Source organism: Ursus maritimus, unplaced genomic scaffold, assembly GCF_017311325.1.
Source record: "Ursus maritimus isolate PB19 unplaced genomic scaffold, ASM1731132v1 scaffold_16, whole genome shotgun sequence".
Lineage (NCBI taxonomy): Eukaryota > Metazoa > Chordata > Mammalia > Carnivora > Ursidae > Ursus > Ursus maritimus.
In genome coordinates this window covers 59901088-59928290 of record NW_024424008.1, presented here as the reverse complement: position 1 = coordinate 59928290, position 27203 = coordinate 59901088, and the positions used below count along the sequence as shown (strand labels likewise).

General features: G+C 41.4%; 1 protein-coding gene across 4 annotated transcripts in view; it reads left to right on the top strand.

Annotated features, from left to right (window-relative positions):
- Positions 1-27203, top strand: part of GRIA4 (glutamate ionotropic receptor AMPA type subunit 4) — a 355639-nt gene that overhangs the window by 310538 nt on the left and 17898 nt on the right. For all 4 annotated transcript variants that reach the window (XM_008690134.1, XM_008690131.1, XM_008690132.1 and 1 more), the window contains exons 12-13: positions 1651-1849; positions 7408-7655. In XM_008690134.1, coding sequence (XP_008688356.1) covers positions 1651-1849; positions 7408-7655 — 447 coding nt within the window. The remainder of the gene's footprint in view (positions 1-1650; positions 1850-7407; positions 7656-27203) is intronic.

Here is a 27203-nt window from a genome sequence, read left to right as displayed (position 1 = left end):
GTTATTATTGCTGTTGTTCCTTTTTTAAAGATTAATTTTGACCTCGATTTACATCCCATGTACCTTATGGGAGATTTCTGCCACAGACTCACCTAACACCTGAGTCGATACAGCAAGTACCAGATATGCCTCATTCTCTGTAATAAATCAAGTAAGCTGTGGGCAAACTCAGCAATGTCAGTACTGTGTTAGCTTAATAGACATGTTTTCCAATATCTGTGGAGTCATGGCTCACTTCCTTTGGATGCCACTAAGATATTTTTCAGTTATGTTTGCCAAAAATGCAGCCAGTCTCCTGTCGCAAGAAAATACCAACCTTCTCCCACAGAAAAAATAACTACAAGAAGTAGGAGAAGCTAGGAACTGAAGTTCAATATGTGAATTATATTAGCATCGCAAATATACAGGTTTTTAAAAGAAATGTATGCTTTCTCAAAAAGAGACATTTTAGGCACAATGCAGTCTGTGTTCCTTAAGACACACGAACACTAGACATGTGTTTAAATTCCAACAACATATGAATCTGAGTCAGAAACTCAGATAGTGAAACAAAAAGAAAGCAGAGCAAGTCAGGGAATGGTTTTTAAAGACCAGGATTAAGCAAATGCTACGTTAAAACCAACACGTGCTACTTATATAATAATGGTTAAAATGGGAGAATATGAAAATTAGAAATGTCACAGAAAATATGAAATTTGTTTTCTTACATTAAAAAAATGTTTACAAACCATTTGCCCCAGGAATTTTTAATAGTTTGTTGGTCCCAGGGAGTGAGATCAATTATGAACATGACCTGGGTTTTTCATTCATTCCATCCTCACTTTTCCTCTGCATCCAGATCGCCCACACGTCCCTGATTCGAGGGAAAGAATGAGAGAACTTTTTTCTTTTGACGTTTAGCATCCGTTTCTAATGCTGCCACGCTGTGCATTGACAAGCCACATGCTTTGGTCTCGTGTTGGCAGGGAGAACATGTTTAGAGCAGTATGCTGCAAAGATGCATTCAGAGAGAGCTCATCCTCCACTCTGGTCAGAAATGGAATCTCAAGCAGAACGATCCCCAGCTGTGGTCACTCTGAGACCAGTCTGAGTCCTCATCCGGTCCAGCCCCTTCTGGCACGTGTCCCGCCCGCCTGGGCAGGGCTCTGTCTGAAGGCAGCCGCAAGGTCTCTGAGGGGCGTCTGTATGGAGCCCAAGACCTCCCCCATTGTTAACCCACACTGCTGTCTTATGTACCACGAAGAGAGCAGTGATGCTGCCAACGAAGCCACGTGACTGTGTTTTGTCTTATACCGTGGGCTGTACCCCAATTCCAAAGATGCTAAAATGTAAAGGAGGGGGTAGGATATCAATGAATTTAAGTAAGTGTTCCTTTTCTATACCTGAAGGAGAGGTATTAAGTTCCACGTTTCTATCCATAAACAATAAAAAGGAAACATTTTCCATATTTTCAGTGGCATTCGTGTACTCGAGGTAGCATACAAGGCATCCAATTATACAGAAAGACTAGAATCATTCTTGAGTAGACTCAAGAAAGTAAAACTAATTGCCATTGTGGTTTTAAACATACAACGTGAATTTATGATATGTCTTTTCTTTCTCTGTGTTGCTTGGAGAAAGGAAAATGTGCATTATCTTATCCATGTTTAGATCCCTCTCAGGTCGAATTGTTGGAGGTGTTTGGTGGTTCTTTACACTCATCATTATATCATCTTATACCGCTAACCTCGCCGCTTTCCTGACGGTTGAGCGAATGGTCTCCCCCATAGAAAGTGCAGAAGATTTGGCCAAACAAACAGAGATTGCCTATGGAACCCTGGATTCAGGGTCAACGAAGGAGTTCTTCAGAGTAAGTTAAGGGAAAAACTAACCATGAAATGTTCATAATTCTGAAATTCAGGCAGTTTTTGCCAACAGTTAGTTATATTATGGTCTCTAGCTCTTTGCAGGTTTTGCAAATGTGATAGTAATGCTATGTTTAATGCTAATACTTTTACTTGGATTTTATAATCACTTTAGTTTGCAAAAGCTAATTGATTTATTCACATTGCAAGGGAGACCTGAGGAAAAGTAACAATAAAAAGGTAATTAAGACAACTTTATAATGTAACTTATCCAGAAGATTCCACTGTTGACAAGGCTATGATGGTACTGCATCTGGGAAGATTGTAATTTATATGCTTTGGGGTTAGGGGCATAAAAATGAAAGCAAGGTTTTTTGTTTTGTTTTGTCTTAAGAATACGTTTAACTTGCCGCATATGAAACCCAAAACCTTAGTTGCAGCTTATATGAGGGGTACTCTGTAATCTGTTCTGTTAACAATGGATTTCAAAGGAAGACATTTGTTTTCTCACAAGATAATGGTAACGAACTGGTAGGTGATATTGTGGGTGCTGATTTCTCTGCTTTTAGAGATAAAATTGTTCAAAGTGATATAATTTCACATATGAATATGACCCCTTTGGCTTGCCATTGGGATGGCAGGTACTGGGGGGCGGGGGGTTGTTTGTGTGTTTTTAGTTGTTAGTTCCACTATGAGGATGGATTTTTGGTCGGTGAAACTCTTTTACTCTGCTTCTTCTTAAGTCCAGAGATACGCACTTGGTACTGTGTGGTCAGAGATAAGGATTCCTTTTGTGACTTCAGAACAAAAACATTAAAACGTAGTCAGGGTGACATTTTCACGAATATTTACCTAAGTAATAATGAGGACATTTTACGTTTAATTTCAATTGCTTACAGGCAAGATATTTAATAATTTAGGAGACAAGAATATTTCCCTGTTTTCTGAGCTGTCATGTAAAAGTGATGACAGCCCTTCGAAGTAAGTGCATGGTTACATATACAGTCCTTGGGAGATGACATTGTCACCTAAATGCACATGCTTATCATTTTCCCACTCGGCTTGAAAATTAAAAACAACAGAACATCCTACTTTAAGCCAGCCTTAACTTTCATGCACTTGAAGTTCAGTAAGAGATTTCTCTTTTTTAAAAAGATCTGACTCTGGTACCATTATATATTACAGGTGTTTCCATAATACTGAATTAAGAACAGACCAATCAAAAATTTTGTCAAACCCATCGTCGGGCATTGTTTACAGAAAACACCAGGCAGTGAACAATGTCCTTGTCAACAATTTGGGGGATTGCTAGTAGATATAATGAAACATTTACGATAATTATAAAGAATCTGCACATTTTTCTAAAACTTGTAAATAATGCTCATGACAATAGATTTTATTAACAATATTCTATGGGTAAACTTAACTGACCAGATTTTTAAAACTTACTGAGTGCATCCCAGTCTTTAAAGCTTCCTGATAGAAACATACTGCTCTCACACATTTTAGCCCAATTTCAGTACCTTGCCAGAAATCTGTATTTGTAACTGCTTCCACCCAAAACTAGGTAGGTAAAATTCACTAACTTTGCCTAGAAACCGTTATGCGTAGTCATCAAAATGGAATACAAGTGTGTGCTATCGCTTGCGTTTTACTGAGAAATGTTGGCTGATTTTCATGTAAATAAGACAAATATTCGCAGGTTCATCATTGTGCCTTGAGTGATAAAGGGAGAAACAAATGTCAAGTTGATTCCCTGAAAAAAAAATTTCAGAAGTAACTCACTGTACAGCTCCTTGGCATCAAGTGCACTGAAAATGTTTATTTCTAATCTTTGTAGAGTTTTTAAAAAGTGTTCCAAATTCTGAAAACTGGTGAGGTAGATAAGAGACCATATTGATAAGAAATAGAGGAGGAAGGGAAGCGCTTGCTGGATTTACAGAGCCTTTCACACAAGGCCGTGCCCGTCACCGTGGTCAGTTCCCTCCCCCCCAGCTTTAAAATGGGAAGATTTTTTATAAGGTATTTACTGTTGCAGAGCGGCCTGAACCCTAACGGGACAAGAAAATAATTTTCCCTGGTAGCACCCTTTCAGGAATGCATAAACGTGGGTTCTCTGATAAAAATCTAATTCATTCCTACGCTGTGTTCTCCCTCCCCCCGCACAGATGACGGCCTGGTTTAAGTAACCCATTCTGTCTGACGGGTGGAGGAAACAGAATGTGAAGGGTATTTTGTACTTGTCAGAAATGTTTTCTCGTAGGAGCACAGTGACGGTACATCAGCCGCACTAACCTGCCGCAGGCCGTGACCCCCACTCAATGCTTCTGAACAGTGTCGCAATCACCACCGACTGGGGAAGAATTAGGCCGTGGGGGGAGATTACATCCGAATTCCGCCGTTGCCTCGGTTTTGCCCCGTTATGAAACTTGGTGTGCTCTGTGTTCTGTGCACCTTGTTAAGCATAAACGTAGAGGCATCGAGGGAAAGTCTGGACCTGTCACTGAACGACAGCCTTGCCGGCTAGGTGCTCAGACATTCTCATACACCTGATGCGCGCACGCCGATTTTCCCGGCAGTTCACATTTTATCCTGCGGCTGCTTCGGTCATCAGTGAAGCCACAGATGCATAAAGGAGGTGCAATAATGTCTCAGTGCTTATAAGATTACCAAATATCGCAAACAGCAGCCTCGCTGCGTAAGCTGCTGGAAGCGGGAAATAATTCATCTGGCAGCAATGTTAACATTAACCATAATGCATGACATTTGTCCATATTTTCTATTAAAAACAGGAAAGGCAAGAATACTTAATTTTTGAGCAATTTAAAGGACAGCATATTTTTAAAACTCCAAGAGTTATTTTCAGTAATAAAATAGTGCTTTAAATCAGTAAGTCTCCTCTGTTTGAGCTTCACAGTAAAGAAATAAATAAATCTGAGATTATTTTCCTAATCTCAAAAAAATAATGACTTTTGTATTATCTTTGCTTGTTACCTTGAGCATATTTATTCCCCAGACCTGATCTTTAAGAAGATATGACAGTTGAAGATTTTAGGTACTTAAAATCCCATTATCACTGTATTTCGGAGTTTGCTGGGTCTGCAGAAGTTCCCTTTTAGCCGTCTCATCAAATCCACAAAGGCTTGCCCGCCCTCGCTCCTTAGCACACGCCTTTTGTGGCCACAAACAAGGCTCAGGGATATTACTTCCAGTCCTTCCCTTCTCGAATGCTCCCAGCACGCCCTCTTCCCCATATGGACATGACCTTATCTCCACCATGCACCTTGAAATCAGAATCAGAATTTCTAAACATTCACAGAGTGACAAACAGTGTGATTTTTCCCCCAAAGGTGGTGTTTTCATTATTCCTCTCTTTTCCGCTGGGATGCTGTATTTTTACGATTTCCTTTATGCATAAGGCCTGCTAAGTGTCGCCCAACTACACTACAGATTCCTCTTTCTTCTGGACTTTAAAGGAATTGATTTAACTTCTTTGTACGTAACGGTATAGATAATTCAATATATTTAAACAAACGCGACAATAATTTCCCTCACATTAGGATTATACAGATGGACTTCTAAAAAATGTCAGTGGCCTAAAGATACTTAATTCCTTTAAGAAGGAATCATTTGCTTTAATATTTTGTTGCATTCGATAGCTAAATTATCTTCCCAGTTACCAAGCCCAAAACTACTTTTTCCACCCTGCTGTGTTAGTTTTGTTTAGTGGTTCCGATTCCTTTAAGTAAGCTGCTGAGCACTAACTAGAAGATTGCCACGTAACTAGCCGGACTCTCATATTCTTAAAAAAATTCAAAAAAAAAAAATCCCAATCAAAATAATACCCAGGTTTTATTTCTTCCGTTTTCGATGTAGTATACGTGACGAAGTATGCAGTGTGTGTGGAACTCTGTATCTTTTTAGGTAAAACTCTCAAGTCAAGTTATCACTATATTTTAAAGAGTGATTATACACCAAAAGGATGTTGTTTACCAGCATTTCTCTAAATGGAAATAATCAATTGAATAAATGTTTGAGGACGTCTGTATCTGGTGATCCAGACAGTTTACGATTTTCAGAGTTTGGAACTCATTGTAAAATGGCAGAGTTCATTCTCTGGAAGAGAGCTCTGTTATTAAAGATGGAATGATTGGGGCCAGGCAACACGGCCTCCCTGGTCAACCCCACGGCTGAGGGTTCTGAATCCAGATACTCCTCTGTCCTGGAACCACATAGAACCTTTGCAATTTCATTTAGTAGTTGGCATGCAGTATCCTAATGTGAGGATTTCTGTAGCCAGAGGTAACCTTTCAGCACACACACACACACACACACACACACACACACACACTACAAAGTCTGTATCACTGTGATATTTTTAAGTGTTAATAGCATGAAAACACTTCATAAGACAATACAGGATGTCAATTTTCCATCTTAATATTCACCAGCATTTGAATATACATTAACATAAAATCACTGGTTTTTTATAGTGTCCAAGTATGCAAATCTCTTACTGTTACATAGGATATTGATTACCTAGTTCCCACCTTCTGAAACCAAATTTTAAATACAGCTCTTATCAGTTTCTTTCTTTGTCAACCTGAATTGTTTGATTTTGCCCCCAAAACATGTCTTCTGAAGTTTGCTCTCCAGGATATTTGTAGATTATTGAAGATCTGTCTCTTACTGGACTCTGTATTCTGGTAAACAAACAAAGGAGGGTCCATATAAAACAAATACACCTGCTACTCAGGATTAGCCCCCGTGCTTAGATGTAAGTCTGAGTGAAGTCTCCGTTAGTTTTTACTTGGATCCAGAAACTTTGGATTTCAGCAAAACTTCAGCTCCTTGTTATTGAACAAATGCACTTGCCTGAGACAAGTCTGTGTATCACTGTATTATCAAACATCAGGGCGCAGGCTCTTTCTGCCTCACTGAAGGTGCCCCTTGGGGGATGCAGTTTCACCTTTAAAGTATCTGTATGGGTGAAAAAAATCAAATAGGGATGCAGATACCAGCAGAAGGTTCTAGGTAAATTAAGGAGTAGGAATAAAGTAGATGGAGCCCAAATAGACAGAAATAAATGTATTTCTTGGCTGAAGTCAAGGTATTAGAAAGACTAACTCTCCAAAATATATCCTAGGAAAACAAGAATCACCTTTCTTTCTTTTCAGGTTTTCTAACTTTTTACTTGAAAAAGATTTTTGATTTTTATTATGGAAGTGTTGTTGACATGATTTTAAATGTCCCACTCTCTATGGCATCCTCCCTTTAACAATGATAATACATCGTTCTTTAAGCGGCTGAGTAGGGTAATCACGTGTGACCAGAGGGACCCGCTTGTTCAGGTATCACTTCTAAGCGTCTGCCATTTCCGTGGTGTCCTTCACCCACCGTAAAAGGCAGGTTTCTACCTGGAGAGGGGAATGTTAGCCAGGCAGACTGGAGTTGCAGGACCAGGGAAAGTACTTTAAGAGGCTTTCTCCTCGTCTGGGTTCGGTCAGTATTAACATGTTGTTCCCTTCTCTCCTGTATTTAATTTTATTTGCATTTCCTCCAGAGATCAAAAATAGCAGTGTATGAAAAGATGTGGACCTACATGCGATCCGCAGAGCCGTCAGTGTTCACTAGGACTACCGCGGAGGGAGTAGCTCGGGTCCGAAAATCCAAAGGCAAATTCGCCTTCCTCCTGGAGTCCACTATGAACGAGTACATCGAGCAGCGAAAGCCGTGTGACACAATGAAAGTGGGAGGAAATCTGGATTCCAAAGGCTATGGAGTAGCCACACCCAAGGGTTCTTCATTAAGGTGGGTGGGATAGTATAACAATGTAACATGTGTTGTTATAATATTCCACCTTCCCTGATGTCCCCGACACAGTGATTTTGTTTTGTGTGTGAACATGGTATGTTCGTTTTTTTTGTTGGTTTTTTTTTTTTCTTTTTCTCCATTTCATACGTTTTGATCAACAGTCAGGTAATTTTTTTTTTAATTTTGGAATAATTCCTCATAGTTGACCTGTATATCTTTTAAGGCCATATAAAAACCAAACTGGTTGAACACTAGCTGCTTCCAGCGGGCCTAAAACGTGGGGGCGACGCTTCTGTGTCTCGTCAACTTGTTTTGGTCACTCCAATCTGCTCTCTCATTGTGTCAGCTAATGATTCTACATTTTATCATGATTTTTTTTTTAATTCTGCCTGCCCGCTAGTTTCTGAGTATGAAGAAATCAACCTCATCCTAACAAACCGCTTTCTTTCCCCATTTCAGTGTGTCATCTATTACGGCATCATTGTATTTCACACTAACCCGGGGTTGTATGGGTGCTAACTTTGTAACCACGCGTGTTCACAGATGGACTACGGTCAGCGGGAAGCTGGGCTCTGATTCTATGGTGCTTACTGCAGCCACACTCTTGCCTGTTGCAGAGGGAGTGTGGTGTGAGTAAGGTCTGTAAAATTAGACCCGATGACAGTCCAGAATTGTGCACACACAGACCCCTGAAACGTGATTCATGAGCAGAGTGTCACACGTGTGGATTACGCACACAATCCACATGGGTTAGAGATGAGACTTTCATTCTTAAGGAAACGTTGGTAAAATCTGCCCTTTTTACCCTTGTGGTCCTGGACATAGGGAAGTCACATGTTTATGCCCAGGAGGCAGAATATCCTATTTTCCTTAAGCAATAAAGGCTACTGGTGACTTGCTGGGGCTAGAGCAAAGCCGGAGTCGGCAGTGACAACTGACAAACCCTCTGGTCTCACTGCTGCTTAGGAGGGACTCGTACAAAGCACAGATTCGAGAAGACATCAGAGGCTTTGCTAAAGGACTTAACCATGAACCTGGTCTTGAGAAATGATGTCTCTGGTAAGCCTTTGAAACATGAAAGTAATGAGACCTGCACTGTTGCCCAGTAGAAATGGAAGCAGTATAAAGGTGATATGCTTGTTTTCTTTGGTTTGAGAAAGGGAACTGCAGCGTGCTTTGGGTATGTGTGTTGGGTGGGGACCCAGGGGGCGGCCCAGATCCGAGAGCAGACAGTAGCCCTGGAAAGGTTGTGTTAAACCAGTACTTAGTGTTTGCGAGCAACAGTGTAGTAATTAGTGAGGGGTTTGACGGTGTGTCCAGAAGGGACCGTTTTAAAAGGAGAGAGAACAAAATGAGCCAGTAAAGACAGATTGGGTGTGGACTTTGGCAGTTCAGAAGTCATGTTGCTTTGCACATACTTTCCGTATGAAACCGGAGAAATGTCCAGGGAGAAAGCCAAACCAATAAATTAGCCATGATAAAATTCTACCCCAAAATGTTCCAGCCATTCAGAAACTCAAACTGGCATCAGAGCGTTGGTCTTCAAGGGTATGTTTTGTAGGATGTGATATGAGAAATGTGTCATTTCAGCGAAGCCAAGGAGCAAAGCAGTCTCTGTTGAAGTGGGAGTTGTAAGAGCACCTTCGTGTAACTAATTTAAAAGAACGAGAAGGGAAGAAAGCAATGGTGGTTGATATGTAGATCAGTGTTCAGACTATTGATTACATTCACTGGATGTCGCTTCTGTTCTTAATTAATTCTCTGTGGGTGTAGCTGCCTTGTCCTCTGTCTTGTGTCTACTGATAAAGTCAAGTTCCAGGGACTGCATTTGGCCCTGAGATACGGGTGCGCCTGACTCCCATTGATGGCAAGACAGAGTTCCCTCTTAAATGTGCCACTTTGTCAAATCCACACTACAGGGATTGTTTGGGGAGATGCTGAAGGGCTTCATCTGTCTAGAACTGTATAATAATCCGCTATTGGCTTCCCCCTCTTTTCCTGTCCTTCCCTGGATCTCGTTAATGAGGCAATTGTTAAACTCCGCTTCCTGGATGGAGAGTTTGTTTATGTGCTTTGTTTTATATATGCCACAATTTCCTGAGCAAGCTGGCCCCTGCATGCCAAAACCACAGTCATTTCGTCCCGTCTTGGAGAACGCTGGAAGAGCTCGGAGGGCTAACCAGCATGCACCTTTAGCTCACCTCCTCACTTCCCCACCCCCAGCCCAGCTACGGGAAGGGGAGAGGGGGGACATTAAGCTTAAATTCTCCATCAGTGAAGCTCCTTCTGTTTGAACAGGGGCAACCTCATATAGAGATGGACTAATACACCCCTTCTGTATAAATGATTGAGTTTGTGGGAGCAAATTCAAAACGATTGCATTTATCCAGCAAGATCCCTAGGGCACATCCAATTCAAGAGTGTCTTTTAAACCTTTCTGCCTTATCTGTTCAGTAGACTGTGTTCCTGTAGCATCTTTTTTTTTTTAAACTAAATCTTCACGTTAATAGCTGTGGATACAGTGAGACTAGTCTGTTTCATCGTCTTTCTCACAAACTCTGCTGTTGTGATTCACTGGGCAACATGAGACTTGAAGAATAGGAAAACGGTAGTCTTTCCTGCTCTGTCAGCCTAAACACAAAATGCAGACAAATGGCTAACAATCGTCCAGTGGTCTAGGGAGTCTCAGGTTTCCAGATCTTGCTGTTCGGTCACAATACTTCAGAATCAATGTCCCAGAAGAGGAGTAGACTAGGCTATGGAATCAGGATGGAAAGCCAGGACTTGAGTCTTTACTGTAGACTTTCAGACAAATGCAGTCTGGATCGTCGCGGAGACCGTATCTGCCTGGGGTGGGAGACACTGCAGCGGGAATGACCCCCGTCTTTACGGGAGGGGAGTGACGCACAGAGTGCTCGTCGTCAAAGAGACTCTTTCAGACCCGTGTTTGCGCGGTTTACAGGAAGCTTTCAGTTACAGAAGGGCAGTAACTATGCTCAGAAATTCCTGGGTCTCTTGTGCTTTGACATAGATTGGTCAGGTTTCAGGTCGTAGAAGGATGTTAGGAATGTTGATGCCATTGAACGGAGCATCTGTAGATCTCACGATGATAAAAAGGAGCAATGACAGTCAAATGAGCCTGCGTCAGCGGGAGAACTCGAGTCTTACCGGCGTAGTGACTTATTTTCCAAAGTCATCTTCTAAAGAAAACTTTTAGTTCTCGTTGTGAGATGAGAGGGTAAAATATCTTCTTTTATATTATCTCTCAACTATCCCCACACTTCAGTATTTCTCTCGAATCTTCTTTTCATGTGCACAGTGGCATTTATACTATTCTCGACCTGCCTTCTCATTCCTACTCCAGTACCCTTGACGGCCCAAAACCATTGCGAAATCTGTCCTCTGGCTGAGAAGTTTTTATAGCCTACGCTTTGGACGGCACTGCAGTGAATGCACAGTTTAGATGGAAGAGGCATTCTGTTCATTTTGACTTTACGGTCAGTACTGTCAGCTTCACTGCACACACAGATCGGCTCTGTCAGTACTGTAGTGTCCATTGTATAGTGAAGCTTGCACTTTACTAGCAAAATACTGTCCTTACTGTATTACCCATGTTACACCCGTTGCTGTACTCTCTCCTGTGCAACAAACAAAATGGATACACGTTGTTTAGAGGGAATCATAACTTAGTTAATTCAGAGATTTACTGGGTACTGAATAGCTGTTAGGTGAAAAGACCCCTTTTGAAGATATTCGTGGTATGGAGTCTCTGTGACTGCTACATAGCGAGGGATCCCGTCTGAAGGCTTCCCCTGGCCTCTGTAAGAATCCGTAGACTTGACCCTAGTGTTTGAAGCGAAGTTAAAACAAGCAAACACACACTAGTCTCCTGTCTTCTGTTAGTCAGCAGTGGTAGTTCTTATTCAGATTTTGCCTTCTCCAAAAATGTGGGCGAGACTGTTTCTAAAATAAGACAAACACTCTGTCACCCCCCAGAAAATGATGTTTCGAAAGACAGCAGTTCCTAAAGAGCTTGATCAGTAATTGAGATCTGAAAAAATGGAGACCCAGCTGGACTTGCTGCCGTCCCGTTGCAGGAGCCCATGGCAACAGGAGCAAGACCCCTGACGCCAGGCACGTGAGGCTCAGCTCACAAGAGCCGACTCGGAGCCCAGGGCCGCAGCGTGGCAGGGGGAGCGAGTGCGGAGAATGGAAGTCACAGGAACACAGCTTTTACTGGACTTTTTCTTTCGCTATTCCCGGCCCAAGTGTAGATCCCTGTCAGGGTGGACAGTGTTCTCTGTTGGCCAAACTATGTTTCTTCCACTTTGGAGCATCCTTTAGGGCAGATGTATTAAACTTAGTATCCAAATCCACGTATGAAAAAATACATTATCCTTAAGGAACCACTTTCTCATGTCAAACTGGTGAAATGTGTTTATTCCTCGGTTCAAGTGTACGTACAGGTTTAGAAACAAGGGGCTTGCTGGACGTTGTGCATGAGAATAAAGTTGATGTCTGTTTTCAGTGTTAGTAACAAGTCAGCTGTTAGCACTTCGTGTGGACATAAGAACAGCTGAAAAGTACAGAAAGTTAAACCTGAGTACTAATACTCCTGAGCAGCACTTGGCCTCAAGTGAATAAGTTTTTCACTAGTTTTCAGGAAATGAGTTGCCGTAGATTAGTACATAATTTTTTTTCAATTTTAAGTATTGTGGAAGGAGATGTTTTTGCATATGAATATCCTTCGTTTTCCTTGATGCCATAGTAAAAGATGCTACAGGTAACTTAGATTTTGTGATCCCATTACGACTGGGAATGTAGTCTGTTGGACTAGGGATTAGAGCACACGCACACACACACATCAGTCATACACGCACACAAGCACACAAATCCCCCGCAGTTGTGATATGCTTAGTCACTCACCCAGTTTCCTACAGAGATGCCGATGTTTATTGGGGGACCAGGTATTTCGCAGTCACAAACTGAGATGGGCGTGGTAATCCATACCACACGTGTCCCGGGGGGAAATAATCCCCTTGAGAATCCATGTACCCCATCCTTCCTTTTCTTTCTGGGTGTTGCATCCAGTAGGAAACATAAAACTTTACCCTGATGTTTGAAATTCTACATTTCTCATTTAGGTCTTGCCTACACTTGAAAGATGATTGAAAACACAGCTCCCATGAAGAAGGAAAAAAATGTGGCATTTTCCTGCATTTCTTTAAGATTCACCAGGCATTAAACATGTTTGCCATCCTTACCACTAGTAAAAAAAAAAAAAAAAAAAAAAAAAAAAGCTAATATGATTTGCCTTCATATATTTGCCAGTTCATGCAACAGATGGTCGCTGGGTTCCCACTGAGAATTTGCTGGTTGGTTGTCAAGTTGTCCCTTTGAGTTCAGCTTTGTGACTGCCGTAGGTAACACCCCATCAAGATGTTTCTAAATTCCATGTTCAGCTGTGTGCTCCTACTTACCATAGCACTTAGAAACCGTGTTCTAGTAACTTGCCTCAGAAAGTAGGTAATTTGTGGCCATTTTAGTTTCTACCACTTCAAAGAGGATTAAATGTAAGGAGATAAAAAATGCTATAAATGAGGTTCACCAGTTCAAGCTTTCACAGCCTGATCTGAGGAGAAACCTGACACTGGACGTCAATTCGGACAATTCTAAGAGAAGCCAGAATTCCAAACTGTTGTTCTTTAGTCCCACCTAATTGCCTTATAAGCAAATCCTAGGAAGAGAGAGAATCTCCAGGGAGAATACCTACATCCTATACAATTCAGATAGATTCAGTGCTAACACACAGTTAACATGAGTGCTGAACCTCTAGCCAGCCAAGTCAGGTGGCCTTAGCCTGGCCCAGAGTATGTAGGAGCCATAGTGTCACGTCTGAGACCAGAGTTCATCTGCTGAGAGGGAATAAATGGGCTGTGGATGGACGTATCCTTACGTTAGTAATGTGTGGAAGTGTTGTCGTCTTGGCGTCTGCCCAGTAGCCAGACAGGTCCCACCTACGTCACTGGTCTTTATAGATCATCTCCCTCTGCGGAGTGGTTTCCAGAAGCAATTGCAGCACTAGTGCTCAGGTTAAAAGGAACAACAAAACAAGTGCATGAGGGTGTTTGGACCCCCTGTTCTGCAGTGCTGGGTGGAAGCCCATGTGTGGGTTCTCCAGAGCTCAAGCCAAAAACACCAGGTCTGGAGAAAAGACCCCCCCCCCCCAGGGCACTGGCAATGCCAAAATCTAGAAAGAGGCCCAAGTAAGACACCTTAATAAGGAAATCAAGTCCAGGTAGTCAAAGCAAAGAATCCAAAAGCACTGGGGGGAAGGGGAAGGGACGGAAGGGAAATGTGTGGCACCAGGAATTCTAGAGCTGGGAAAACAGTGACAGCAGCAGAGTTCCTGCTTTTACAGTGACTCAGACATGTTGGTGTGGCCCGTGCATGGTTGGCTGCCGATGGTTAGAGTCTCAGCCGTAGGACGAACACCCGACGGCAGAGAAATTGCGTGTGTGTGACGTCTCTGCGGCGTAAGGCAGCTTCTGCTCACAGCTACAAAGCTCTTCTGGGGACCTTTCTGTACCCAGTTATAAAAGAAACTGTGTCCAATGAGTGTTCTTCCCTAGAAGACCTCGGGACCATGAGTTTTACAGACGTGATTGCCTTGTCGTTTACAAACTAGGAGCGGCTGTTAATTTATCCTCAGAACAGCAGCAAGGTCAGGTGATGGGGGGGTTGGTATTGTTTTTGCTTTTCGTGCATTGCTTGTGTAGGATTCTGTTCTCCAGACTTACCTTCCTAAAGGGGAGAATACAAGGACGGTCCGCCCAGGCTGCTGCAGAGGAAGGGGTCATTAAAGTTCTCAGATCACAGCTCGTACTTCTCTCAACAGTGCGGTAGGAACAAGACGAGAAGCATTATCGTCATGCCTTAGCAGATTCCTACTCCTTACTGTCCCGAGTCCCTCTTTCCTGAGATCATGGACGTAGGGTGGGGAGGGATTGCACAAGAGAGAGAAGAGGGGCTCTCTATGCTTGGAATGATCAGACGTGTAAGAATATTTTAGACGTGCACATGCACACACACAGGACTTGGAGGGGGCATGGTGATCAGATTTACCATGAAACTCCAGAATACCTATAATAAAATATAGCTCACGTGATTGTGGAGATGTAATATTCTCCTACATGTAGAATTCTATACAATACTGTTTTAATGCAGTTTTATACTAGTGATAAACATCTACTTAGTGCATCATAGGTGAATAATAGTTTTCCATAAAAATGAAAACAGTTCAGCATAGCATATGGGAAACCACCCAGCCACAACTTGAGGCATTATTATCTTCCTTTTGTCTCTAAAGATAATATCAGCCAAGATTGGGCCTGGTTTATGATTCATACTTAAGAAAGGGAAGATAAAGTAGCTTGGCAGTTATTTGGAATGAGCTGGAAAATAGTAAAGACCCTGGTTTAGAATTATATTGTTTTAATTTAGTTAGGAATAGGAAACTGTAGTTCATTTATTTTAATGATCCCCCCCCCCAATTCAGTCCTATAACTCTTGTTTTCAGAATGAAGTAACATACATTTGAGATAACTTTGCCTCAAACACCATATCTTATACATCCTGGCAACACCTACATAGAAAATCCCCATGTTACACTGCAGACTCCCAGCCCTGGCCCCAAGCCTTCTTGGAAACAGCCTTGTATTAATTATAAGACTGTCTTGTAACTAATAATCATACTAATGAAAGTTAGAAATACTTTGTTCATCCACCTTAATACCAGAAAAGTCTATTTCACGATTGAAAGTGGACAGATTCCATACTCTCTGAAAACCTGAAAAGCCATTGCTTGGGCTCATCCATTTATGATACACACTTTTAGAAACTTAATGAGACCATTTCAGTACACTCTCTTAGTAGTAATCACACGACTCAACAATGAAGAAAAATTAAAGGCATAAAAACAACCCTAGCATCAATTCTGCCTTTCAGAGTTTATAATTCCAAGATGTGGGAGAAATCTATCATTTTAAATACCACTGACCATGTGAAGTCCTATCACATCAAGCGGAAATAAAGTAGACTTTATTTAGCTTACTTTTTTTTCTGGGATACTCAATAAAGACAGTGACACACATAATTTTTTTACAGCAATGTTATTCAACCTGTTTTCTGCAAGCATTCAATCTTTGGGAGTTAGCGAAAACAAGAATTAAAGTGGAGTCAATTAACCCAATGTGACACAAACATCTCTCTACTTTCAAAGAAAAGAGGAATGTGTGGACCCATCTCCACTGCTCAGAAGATGGCACAAACGCTGTGAAGACCTACCCACAAGGCCTCTACTCTTAAAGAGAATAGTCGCTTCCTATTTGGGGCTGACAGATAACACAGTTTCAGAACATCCTTTTTAAAAGGGAAACAGGCCAGAATCCCATTAGTAACTAAGAGAAGCTCTCCTCAGATACCCAGCCCCTATTCTTCTGTCTTTTCAGGTATTTGCAACTAAAACCACACACACACACACACACACACACACACACACACACACAATCACAAAAGCATTTATCAGTGAGTACAACTGCTCTATGTTGCTAGTGCCTTTAGCATGGAAAGGAAATGTTTTTAAAAAGCCCTGAGAAATAGAAAAGTTAGCATGAAACCAAGTATCCAGAGCCCTAAGTCAGTACCCTAACCTTTGGTTTCTGTTTGAGGCCAGATGGAGGTAAATGAAGTCAACAGGATCCAAGAAAAGCTGACCTCAGATTGTCTCCTAGCGTAAAAAGCAAAGAGCAAAGGCTAACAAAAAAAGAAGTTGTGCTCTATTAAATGATATAGCAATGATATCGTATAAGGCAAAGAATCAGTTAATATATCATCTAATGTTCTTTTTAATTTTTTCACTTTTAAGAGATGATGTTTAAGTTTGGCTTAGTGTTAGAACTCTAAAAATCACTGAGCAGTGTATTTCTTAAGGGAGACAATAATAGTGACAGTGCAGCCTGTGAGCTTTCAAGCCACTCCTACACGGTTTTTACTTGCTCCTTTTTACCCTCTTAAGATGCCATTCTGTGAAGAGGACGAGTCTATCAGTTGGAGACGTTAAGTGACTTGCCCACAATACCACGGCTGTGATTGGAATGGAGATCTTCTGACTCTCTCCAGTGCTCTTGTGGGGAAAGAACAAAAGAGAACTTTTTAACACAGATACAATTTACTTTCAAACTCACTAAACGTTTTCTGTGATTCTTCCATGTTGCATTTGAACATCCATAATTTCAAAGCGTATTGAGAATACCCCTGTAGAGCTCAAGAAACGATTTAAAAAACCTAAATAAGCTCTGGCTAAGTTGAAGAAATCACACAGAAATAGCCTTCAGGTCAAAATAAAGATTGTACAACAATTAAAACTGGTCCAAAAAATGGAGGGAAATTGGCTCAGATTCCCAACATCAGAGTTGCTCAAGGAGAAACAGAAGAGCCTCCCACTTTGAGGGTGGGACACACATCTGTGTCGTGTCATGAACGATCTTTAGCAAAACAAGCACAGAATTCTCCTGCAGTGCTGTCTGAAATTGCAGACGCTTAGTAAGACGGGGGAGAAATTCATTCCCGGAACCTCAGTACAAGCTCATCAGGTTTTGGAATTAAATAAGTCACTTCCTCAGTAAATACCTGCTTTTTATCACTTTCTGTCTACACTGTGAAATAGAAAGATATTTAAGGAAAGCACTTCTTTTTAAGAACCACAGAGCTAGAGCTAGACGCAGGTCTTGTAGGCCTCCCTATACAGACATTTAAAATTATAGACTGACGTCAGACTTTTGGCAAGGTACAAATCTGACAAAATCTGGATTGTAAAAGGGGGAATAAAACAGCAAAAGTGAGGCATGTGCATATAGAAGGGCTTGCTTTGTATTTTTTTTTAGAACACCACGTATGCTTCCCTAACTAGATATGATAAAAATTGGTCCATGTAATACAGTATCCCATCGTGTTTCAATATAAAATACTTGAGAGGGTGATTTTTAAGGGCCCCTAATAACAGCAGCAACATGAGTTGCTACTTCATTTATTTTTCATTTTCGCCCTCATCACAGATAGCAATCCATTTATGCTCTGAAGCATGAAGACTGCACAGCCCCTGGCATAGTACCCAGTCCACGCAGTGTCCCCACAGTTGTTATTCATAAACTTTCACATCATTTTGGAATATAAAGATACATTCTTTAGAACTCTGTCATTTAGGCGACTTTCATGGATGAAGTAGGTGTTTTATAAAAAAAAAAAACTAATGTACTTTTTTTCTGTTTATAACACAGCTTCACAATTTCCAAATGTATTATTACAGAATAAGAAATTAAAATTATGTATTAGGAAAAAAGGAAATTCCCTATTTCTGTATATATTCTTTAGAATTTATAGGGTTTAATGGATAACAGACTGGTTTGTCAAAATGACCATTTTTGGAATAGTCTTTAAAGGTAATGAATGAAGTTAAGGTTCCCGAGGAAGAACACGAGAACAAAAACGTATATTTGTAGTTGGAGCAGTTTTACTCTGCCATGTCTACATCATGTAACTTCAAGGGGATCAAAGCTCAGAGGGTGATGGTGACAGACGTACAGCACAGATCCTTCCATACAGTGTTTTTTCCCTGCACATTTTCATAACGGCCATTAGAGTAACAATTACCCCATCCTTCATTTCGACGTCTCTGGAATATATTGTGACAACCCAAGGTTCCAAAGTACATCCATTTTCTCACCCGATGTCGTTTTACTTGATAAAGAATTTTAATAAATTACCCAAAGTTAAATAACAATAGCACATGATCTTGTATGGGTTCAGGCTCATTCTCGGTCTCCACTTTCCTTCATGTCTCATGAAACTCAATCAGTTGTCTGGTATTTGATCTTTTTTATGGGAGCCAGTAACTAAAATTATGCCAAAGGGTGATTAGGAATGGACTCTAAGCTTGGTTAACTAGACAGTAGTCTCAGAAAAGACAAAGTCGTTCAAATAGGAAAAGATTGTTCCAGACGCCATGTAATGAAAAGGAAACAAATTTCACAACTCCTACATACCAAGTGCATGTATATGAATATGTTTGCCCCCAAAAACCCCTGGTGCTGGTGTTACTGTCTTCACCTGGACGGCTACGTCCGCTGAAGCTCAGGTAGAAAAGGAGCCCATCATTCTCTCCTCCCCAAATCCATGCCCCTTTCGTGCGCTGCCTCCTTTCTCCCCAGGGATACCAGAAGCCTCACTAGCTACAGGTACATTAAGAAAGAAAACATCTCTGTCCTACCTGTGATTCCGTTTCGAAAAAATAAAGCAAGTACGTTGTTTCTGATAATATCCCATCTCCCCAACTTTCCTAACCCTCCCCTTTTATGACCCCTTAGGGTTTTTTTTTTCATTTTTGCAATAATTCTTGTTAATACCAAATTTAGTACTGCCCCAACATGGTGTTGGCTTGTAGCACTATTAGTTTGCCCTCAAAAACACCAGGAACATCAGGGAAATGGGTTGAGAATACCACAGCATGCCTGTCTTTTTAAGGAGCTCCAGGTGCGCCCCACGATACACTGTCCGTGATTCAGGACAGCTGATGAGAATTACCCACGCAGTGCGCCTGCAGGCATTCCTCTGCTCTACATCTTACAGATGAGAGTAGAGAGTTTTGTCCCTCTTACACAGCAAATATTCATTCCCTTTGGCCTAATCCTTAAAATGAGTTTTAAGCTCATTTCAACGAACTCCCCGGTATATCAGACAGTTGGTAGTGTCTTGTGAGACCTGAGGAAAGGGTTGGCCAGAACTGAACTTGACTTTAATACAAGACCATGTTCTATTATTGTTTAACTTTGGGTATTTCTCCCCTAGGAGGAGGACAGAGGAGAACTAACCAGCTCCAGGACCAAGGTAAGAGGGGAGTTTTCTTTCAAAAGAATGGGTTCCATCCATTTGAAGGAAACCCCTCCCCCACCTATTTTTCAATCCCTTTTTCTTTGTACATTTATATTTTTTAACCCGCGCCTTAGGAAATCAGCTTGCCACCTGTGCGTTAATAGTTACTTGAACATCCCCTTACAAATGTTATAGCAGGGAAAATAAAAACCGTCACACAAGTAATACCAGTTACATGCTAATGCGTTTATGTTTTTCCATCGTCATTAAATCTCAGTGCCAGTCTTCCCCTGAGGGTCAGTCTCTTGCATAGGCCTTAAGAAATTGCCATCAGCTGTTAATTTCTGTCTGTGGAATATGGATGGTAACTGATAATCAAACCATAATGGGTAATGGGGTTACAAAGACACTAAAATTAAAATCCAGAGTGTTTCTATAGAAAATATATTATTCTTAAGAAATTTTTTTATTTAAAAAAGAATTTATTAAAAGAAGCAGCTGATACAATGTAAATGATATGTGATTTGGAACATGCACAGGCTAGACTCTGGGTGTGCAGCTGTACAGACGTGATGATATGTTTAAGGCTCCATATGAAAACCAGAAGGGAGAATGAGGAAGGGGAGCTAACACTGTCCGGAGTGGTATTTCTCCATGCTTAGCCTTCCCGGGCATCGCTCCCAAGTGGTTTCCGTTGTTAATTAACCCCTCACCTTCTGTGTTGTTGACCCTGCAAGTCATCAGTATTCCCCTGCTTTTGGTGTTCTGTGTCACATTGGTCCTTACGGGGGGAGAAATCCCAGGCGAGAAACAAGTGAGAGAACCTAAAAGCATCCAGATTTTGAGACATTAGGAGAAAGGTGGAACCCGGCGGGGTCGGGGTGCATGAGGGGACAGCGTGGGGACCTTCTGCAGCAATCCTCTGTCGTCCGAGGAGGCCAGGTTTTGTGGGACTCGGGTCGATATTAGGGAGGCTTGAGGCTCCAGAAGAAGGGAATCCTAGGAAGCAGGGGAAATGTGCAGAAAGAAGGAGAATTCAGGCCGTTTGTTGCCAATCATCATCATCGTCTTTCAGAAACAGTTCTGGGCGTTCTGTCACAAGCGTGTTAGCATCGCCTTCAGGTTGGATCGTCAGGGTTTTTTAATGAAGGAAAATCACGTCAGATGGATATTTTTGTTGGAGACTGTTGTCTTAGGAGCAGGAATGTCGGTGAGAGAACGCGTGTGAGATGGGGACCTGATTTTAGTACCAACAGACGCTACTTTTGTAGATGATGCTACCGCAGTGGCCGCCAAGCACAAACCCAAGCGCCGGGCTGCCAGCAGGTCGTGTGTTTTGTGGTCAGAAATCAGAACCTGATTTTTCCGTTCTCACTCCCTGACCTGCTTGGTGGAAGGCACATAGTTCAGTCCTGCACTTTAAGATGCAAGGTGTATGACCGCCTGGGCAGCCACACGCAGAAGGGGAAGCCTCAGAGTGTCGTTCCGCGAACCATGTCTGGGAGAGAATTCGGTGTCCACGCCGACATGAGGTCTATCAAACAGATCTGTGTGTGACCTGGATTTTACGAAACAGTTCATGGTGACCTCATTCAGGGGAAGAATTGGTGGTCGTTCTGCAGTGACTTGGTTCTGTTAGGTAACCTGAACGTGAGATGAAACACCATTTTCGTTTTTTGGCTTTGTCTCGTTACTCTGTAAAGTGAAAAATACCGATCTGCTATTAATTGCGTTCAGTTTATTAGGCATATGAAACATATTGAGTGGAAGTGCTCAGTCTGGTAGCTTAAGAAGTACCCACGTGCTCCTGACCAGGAGCGAGGAACTGAAGGGTTCTAGTGTTGTGCTGTGTTCTAGTGTTAACACCACTCGAAGCAAAGGGGGGTGAAACCGTCTCCAGAATTTACACTTTTGGGGTTTTTTTCCCATTGAAATTGTTTAATAAATGAGAGACCATATCTCCGTTTTGAAATGCAGTTGTGAGCCCTGCTGCCCTCAAAGATAAGCAGCTTTGTGTTTCCCTTTAAAGGGCATGAACTGAGAAGCTGTAAAGACACACGGACTTAGAATTCGTAGGGTTTGGTTCTTTTCAGAGAATAACAGAAGAGCCCCCCGCGCTCCTAGTTAGGAGAGGTTCACACAGCTTCTTCCCTTCAGGTTCCCATTAGCTTAGAATCCCTTCTTCTAGGAGACCTGTTTCTATCACTCTGTTTCTTTCTCTGTTTATGCTCTTCTCCCACCTCACCGAAACCCAAGCCAAAAGTTAGGGTAGATGAAACTAGCAAGTAAAAGACCTTTTAAGTTCTATCCAATTACTAGTCTTCTGCAAAAGAATCTGGCACCCCGAATGAAAGAAAAATTGAAACTTTAACTTTTTAAGAATTTGGTGAGAAATTTAAAGTATTTGTAGATAAAGATTTACTAGACACATTCAGTGAATTAAGTGCATATTTAAATACACAATACAATAAATCTTAATCAGGTTAAACCAGACATAGACTTAGCCTTTAATATCTGTTGATGACAAATGTAATTCTTAATTTCTCTAATGTACTGAATTATACTATTCTCAGTAGTAAATTTAGGAACAGAAGAATTTTATAAAAGGGACATGCTTTATTTGCTGCACTTAAATAGGTTAGAACAAAATGGTAAGAAATAACATTATCTGGGATTTAGTTTTAAGTATCTGATTTCTCCTGAAACTCAACAAGCTTGTATCTGATTTTATCAATTGGTATTTTTTCCTTGCCCGGCTAGGCAAACTGAGCTGGTAACCCCTTTATTTTGACCATCTATAATCTCACTGAAATACCATCTTAGATATTTTGTTTATACGATGGACAAAATTGTTTGCCATTATTCATAAAAATAACTAGTGTCAGTAATTGTTTATGTCCCTCTTGCTGATATTTAATAGACAGTTTGGGACCCCTTTGCTTTATTTTGTTTTGCTTTAAAACCCTCTCCATAGCAGGTCTTCCCAAAATCCACTAGGTGGCACGGTCGAAGGACTCCCTTTGATGGCCCAGCTCTGGATTCTTTCATTTTAATCAGCTGCTTGAAAAGTAGCCCCTTCAGTTAATGCGGAGATACCAGGTCTGCACATAGTTACTGCATGGCTCCTGGGGTCTGAGGATGGTGTAAGATACCGTAAAACATAGTCGCTGTGCTCCACGGGCAAAGACCGTACAGAGATAGCGACACTGTGAAGTGATGTATGACTCCAAGTAAATGGGAGTGCTCCAGACAATGGATAATTTAAAGAAGAAGGAAATTACTAGAGTCTAGAATATCTGGGAGAGACCTCATAAAAAAGGTTCAGATGTACTGGTTGATAAATATTAGTTGAATGAATAAGTCCATGAGTGATTATTGGAAAATAGTAAGAACTTTAGAAAAGCTAAGGGGGAAAAAAAAGAAATTTCTGGTGAAAGTTCTGTCGTGAGACTGGAATGGATTGTGAATAAAATATCTTTGGGACTCTTGGGAATCTAGCCTGGAGAAGGCAGAGAAGGTCTGTTTGGGGAATTAGGGTGGTTAAGAGACTGGGCTTCTGTGGTAGAAAGACCCGGGTTCCAATTCTGCCTTTGCCATTGACCAGCCATGTGGATTCAAGAAGGACTCAAAGAGAATGTGAAGAACTTGGGACAGAGCCTGGCTTAATCAAATGTAATTAAATTATACTTTAAAGGTGTACATAAGCTGAATTGTTAGGAAGCTTTGAATGTCGGGAAAATTAGAATAGAGTCGTATCTTGGAGGCAGTCATGAATCCCCGAAGGTTTTCCGCAAAGCGGTGTAAACAAGCAGAGAAGCATGGCCATTCTGACTCTGGGTAGCTGAGAACAGATTGAGAGTCAGTGATCTTGTCTCAGGTGATAAAGGCTTTGACTCAGCTGTTACCTGTGTAATAGAAATGAACATAGAAATTCGAGAGACATCTTTTCAGAAAAAAAAGTTCTTAATGGCTACTCGGCTGTAGGAAAGGAGTTGAAATGAAAATTGGAAGATGAGATTGAGTGTCTGTGATTGGGCTTTGTTATTATTTGTGTTTACTTTTCTGCTTCTTCTGTGAAACATTTTCTGATCCATTATACTGACGCTTCTTTATGATAACACGTTTGGGATTCCTCATTACCTGTCCTAAAAGATCCGAACTTAAGTCATTAGGAGCCCAGTGTATATAAAAATAGAACCATTTTATTCCAACCTTAGGAAAGAACAAGTGTCACCATCTAATCAAATCAAGTCAGGATAAAGTTTATTGGTACAGCTTTTTAAGGAACATTATCTACTGTTCTTCTTTCTTGGATGTTTAGGAAGGATCAGTTTCAGCTGATAAGACCACATGCTTCTGAAGTCTTATCTCAGCTCCAGAAGTATTTAGCCAGAGGGGACAGAAGTTGCAGGGAATATATCAGTCAGAGCTTAATAAGGCATCACCCCCAGCAAGCCTGATGAGCCGGGGGGATCTCCCTTGGAGGGCCATGGTAGGGAGGAGTACCTGGTTTAGCTACACCGGGAAGGGGACCCACAGAAAGCAAAGTGGTCCTAGTACTGTGGGAAAGAGCACTGGACCAGGAGGCAGATAACCTCCTTCCCAGCTGGGTCTTGGTGAGCAAGGCACCTAACTTTCCTTAGACCCTAGTGACCACAACTGTCAGATGAGAAGGTTTGAGACAACCTCTGACCCCCATTTTGATTCAAAAACGGTAGGATTCTAGTTCTTTAAAGCAATTGATGAAGTTTTTAACAATGAGCAAAGGAAGGAGAAAGGAAACTCGGTTGTTGAACATTCTGGAAATCCTATAAAGAGAATAAGGAGCGGGGTCTAAGAGAAGAAGGAATTCAAAGTCAGGGACAGAGCAGGGGCCACCCAGCAAATCTCCATGAAAAACCCAGTGCTGGGGCGCCTGGGTGGCACAGCAGTTAAGCGTTTGCCTTCGACTCAGGGCGTGATCCTGGTGTTATGGGATCGAGCCCCACATCAGGCTCCTCCGCTATGAGCCTGCTTCTTCTTCTCCCACTCCCCCTGCTGTGTTCCCTCTCTCGCTGGCTGTCTATCTCTGTCAAATAAATAAATAAAATCTTTAAAAAAAAAAAAAGAAAAAGAAAAAGAAAAACCCAGTGCTGCTCGACAGCTCACACGCAGTGAGTGCTGACCCCCACAGCTCTCCTGTCCCTGAACTCGTGCTTCAGCATAGAAACACCACTTAACAAGTGAGACTCAGAGCGAACGGGAAGCACTTCACAGTCTATAGGTAGCGACAGTCCTGTCTTGAGACAAAGACCCCCGTTGTATGATCCATTGCAGAAACTGATTGTGAAAACAGGGTGGCTTGGGGTGCGGACCTGAGCCCATATCATCTCAAACAGCACCCCAAGGCCACCACAAGTCAAATAAAATTTACGTGATTTAATATGAATAATTGGTATTTTCTCAATATTATGTAAGGATAACCAAAAGTATCTTGGAGCAGTTTTTATTTTTAATTTTCATTAGTGTAGCATGCAGTGTTTTAAGAAGCCCTGCACATAGGGCGCCTGGGTGGCTCAGTCAGTTAAGCATCTGACTCTTGATCTCAGTTCACCTCTTGATTTCAGGGTTGTAAGTTCAAGCCCTGTATGGGGCTCCACGGTGGGTGTGGAACCTACTTTAAAAAATTTAAAAAAAAAACCCTGCCCATGATGTGTTTGCAGAATGACCACAAATTGAGGCTCAGACCTTGCAAGTTCCTTGTCGCCAAATCACAGTCTTAAAACCTCCTCTCTATTAAAATTCTGGAGCAACTATGGGTCATAGAAATAGTTCTCCTTCCCTTCCCTGAATAGACATACCTGAAAGTGGTCATTAATTAATTTTAAAATAAGTGTTACTAAAATCTGGAAGAGATATTTTTTATCTGCTCACGATTTCCTTTCCGAGTTTTGTGGATCCCCAAAACTCCAGATGCCAGTCTGCCCGCAACTTTCACAGGCTTCTGAAAAAGGTTCCTGACCCAGAAGAGGACAGAAAATTCTACTCTGTGACCTAAAATTGACAAAATCATGAAACCAAACTGCATGAAATATTTGTAAGGATTACATTTTTTAAAGAAAGGTTAACCCTAAAAATATAATTAAATTTTTCATTTATCTCAAGCTCTAGCTGGTGCTCTAAATTGCTAGCAAACATCCTCACAAAAATCACAGTATTTCTTCAAAGAATCACATTCCTCAGACCTAGGCCTCAAATAGCAATCAGTCAGGCAAATTCCAAAGAACACACACTTCAGGGGCACCTGGTGGCTCAGCCGGCTCAGCATCTGCTTTGGCTCAGGTCTTGATCCCAGGACTCTGAAATGGAGCCCTGTGTCGGGCACCCTGCGCAGCGGGGAGTCTGCTTCTCTCTCTCCCTCTGCCCCTCCCCGCTCGTGTGCTCACTTGCTCTCTCACATAAATAAATAAAATCTTCAAAAAACACACACTTCAGAGACGATTTCTGGAACCTAACCCAGTATCTACGCAATTTACTTAGCTGTCTTTGACGCCCTTGGAGTATGAAATGCAAAGGACTCTATACACTAAATTAATTGCATATATGCCATCCAAAATCCAAAGCAAAGACAATAAATCCTTCCTTATCGAAGTGGTTTTCAAAGGCTCATTATACATCATGTTGGGACTGAGTTGTCTTTGCACTGAAAACAATTTTCCTTCCTAATTTTGATATCAAATTATTGATTGGTAGTGCCATTTTTATGCAAATCTTACCTGTCATTGTGTAAGCTAACTGAAATTAAAACTTAGTATCTTTCCTAACAACATTTGCATATAGATGCAGAGCAATTTAGCCCAAATCCTGTCTTTGGAAAGAAGTGCACAAATCCAATGAAGCAAAAAGAGCCCGGTGCTTGTTTACTGGAAGGGATAATTGGGGAAGAAAACTAATAGCACAGCTGCAAGTTAAATTGAAAACTTAGTGGAGCATTTATAATGCTGAGAACTGGTTATCCTTCCAGGGCTTACACACCTGATCAAGGTGGAACTGTGGACGCAAACGCCTTTCCTTAAGGTCAGACCCTCACCTCCTTATCATTTGACAGCCCATTGATTTTTATTTACTTATTCTATTTTCTTGACTGATAAACTAGTTCTTTCTCAGTGAGTTATTCATAGACTTTATACAAAATTCTGGGGTGGTTCTAAATCCTCGGTTTCATGGCTTATTTCCTCCAAACACCTTTATTTGGGGGGATATCATTAATTAAACCTCACGAGTAAAACTCCATATATCCCATGCTCCTCCCTTCCCTTCTCCTCTTGCTCTACTGGGGTAGACTTTCCTGTGTGCAGCCCTCATGACAGTAGTGAGAATTGCCACCAACATTTAAATAAGACAACCAATAGTCTGTGCAGAGTGGGTTATTATTCATTTTTCATGAAATTACTATTTTCTTAGTAGAGTGGTCCTAGAAATTTTTCTGCATGTACTTATCTGCTACATAACAAAGTTTAAATCAAATGAGTTCTCCAGTCTGGAATTTTAGTTTAAATGCAAAAAAGGGATACAGTAAATAGGTAGTGGGATGAAAGACTTTTTTAATTGCATTTTTTAAAAATTCCTACCAAAAAA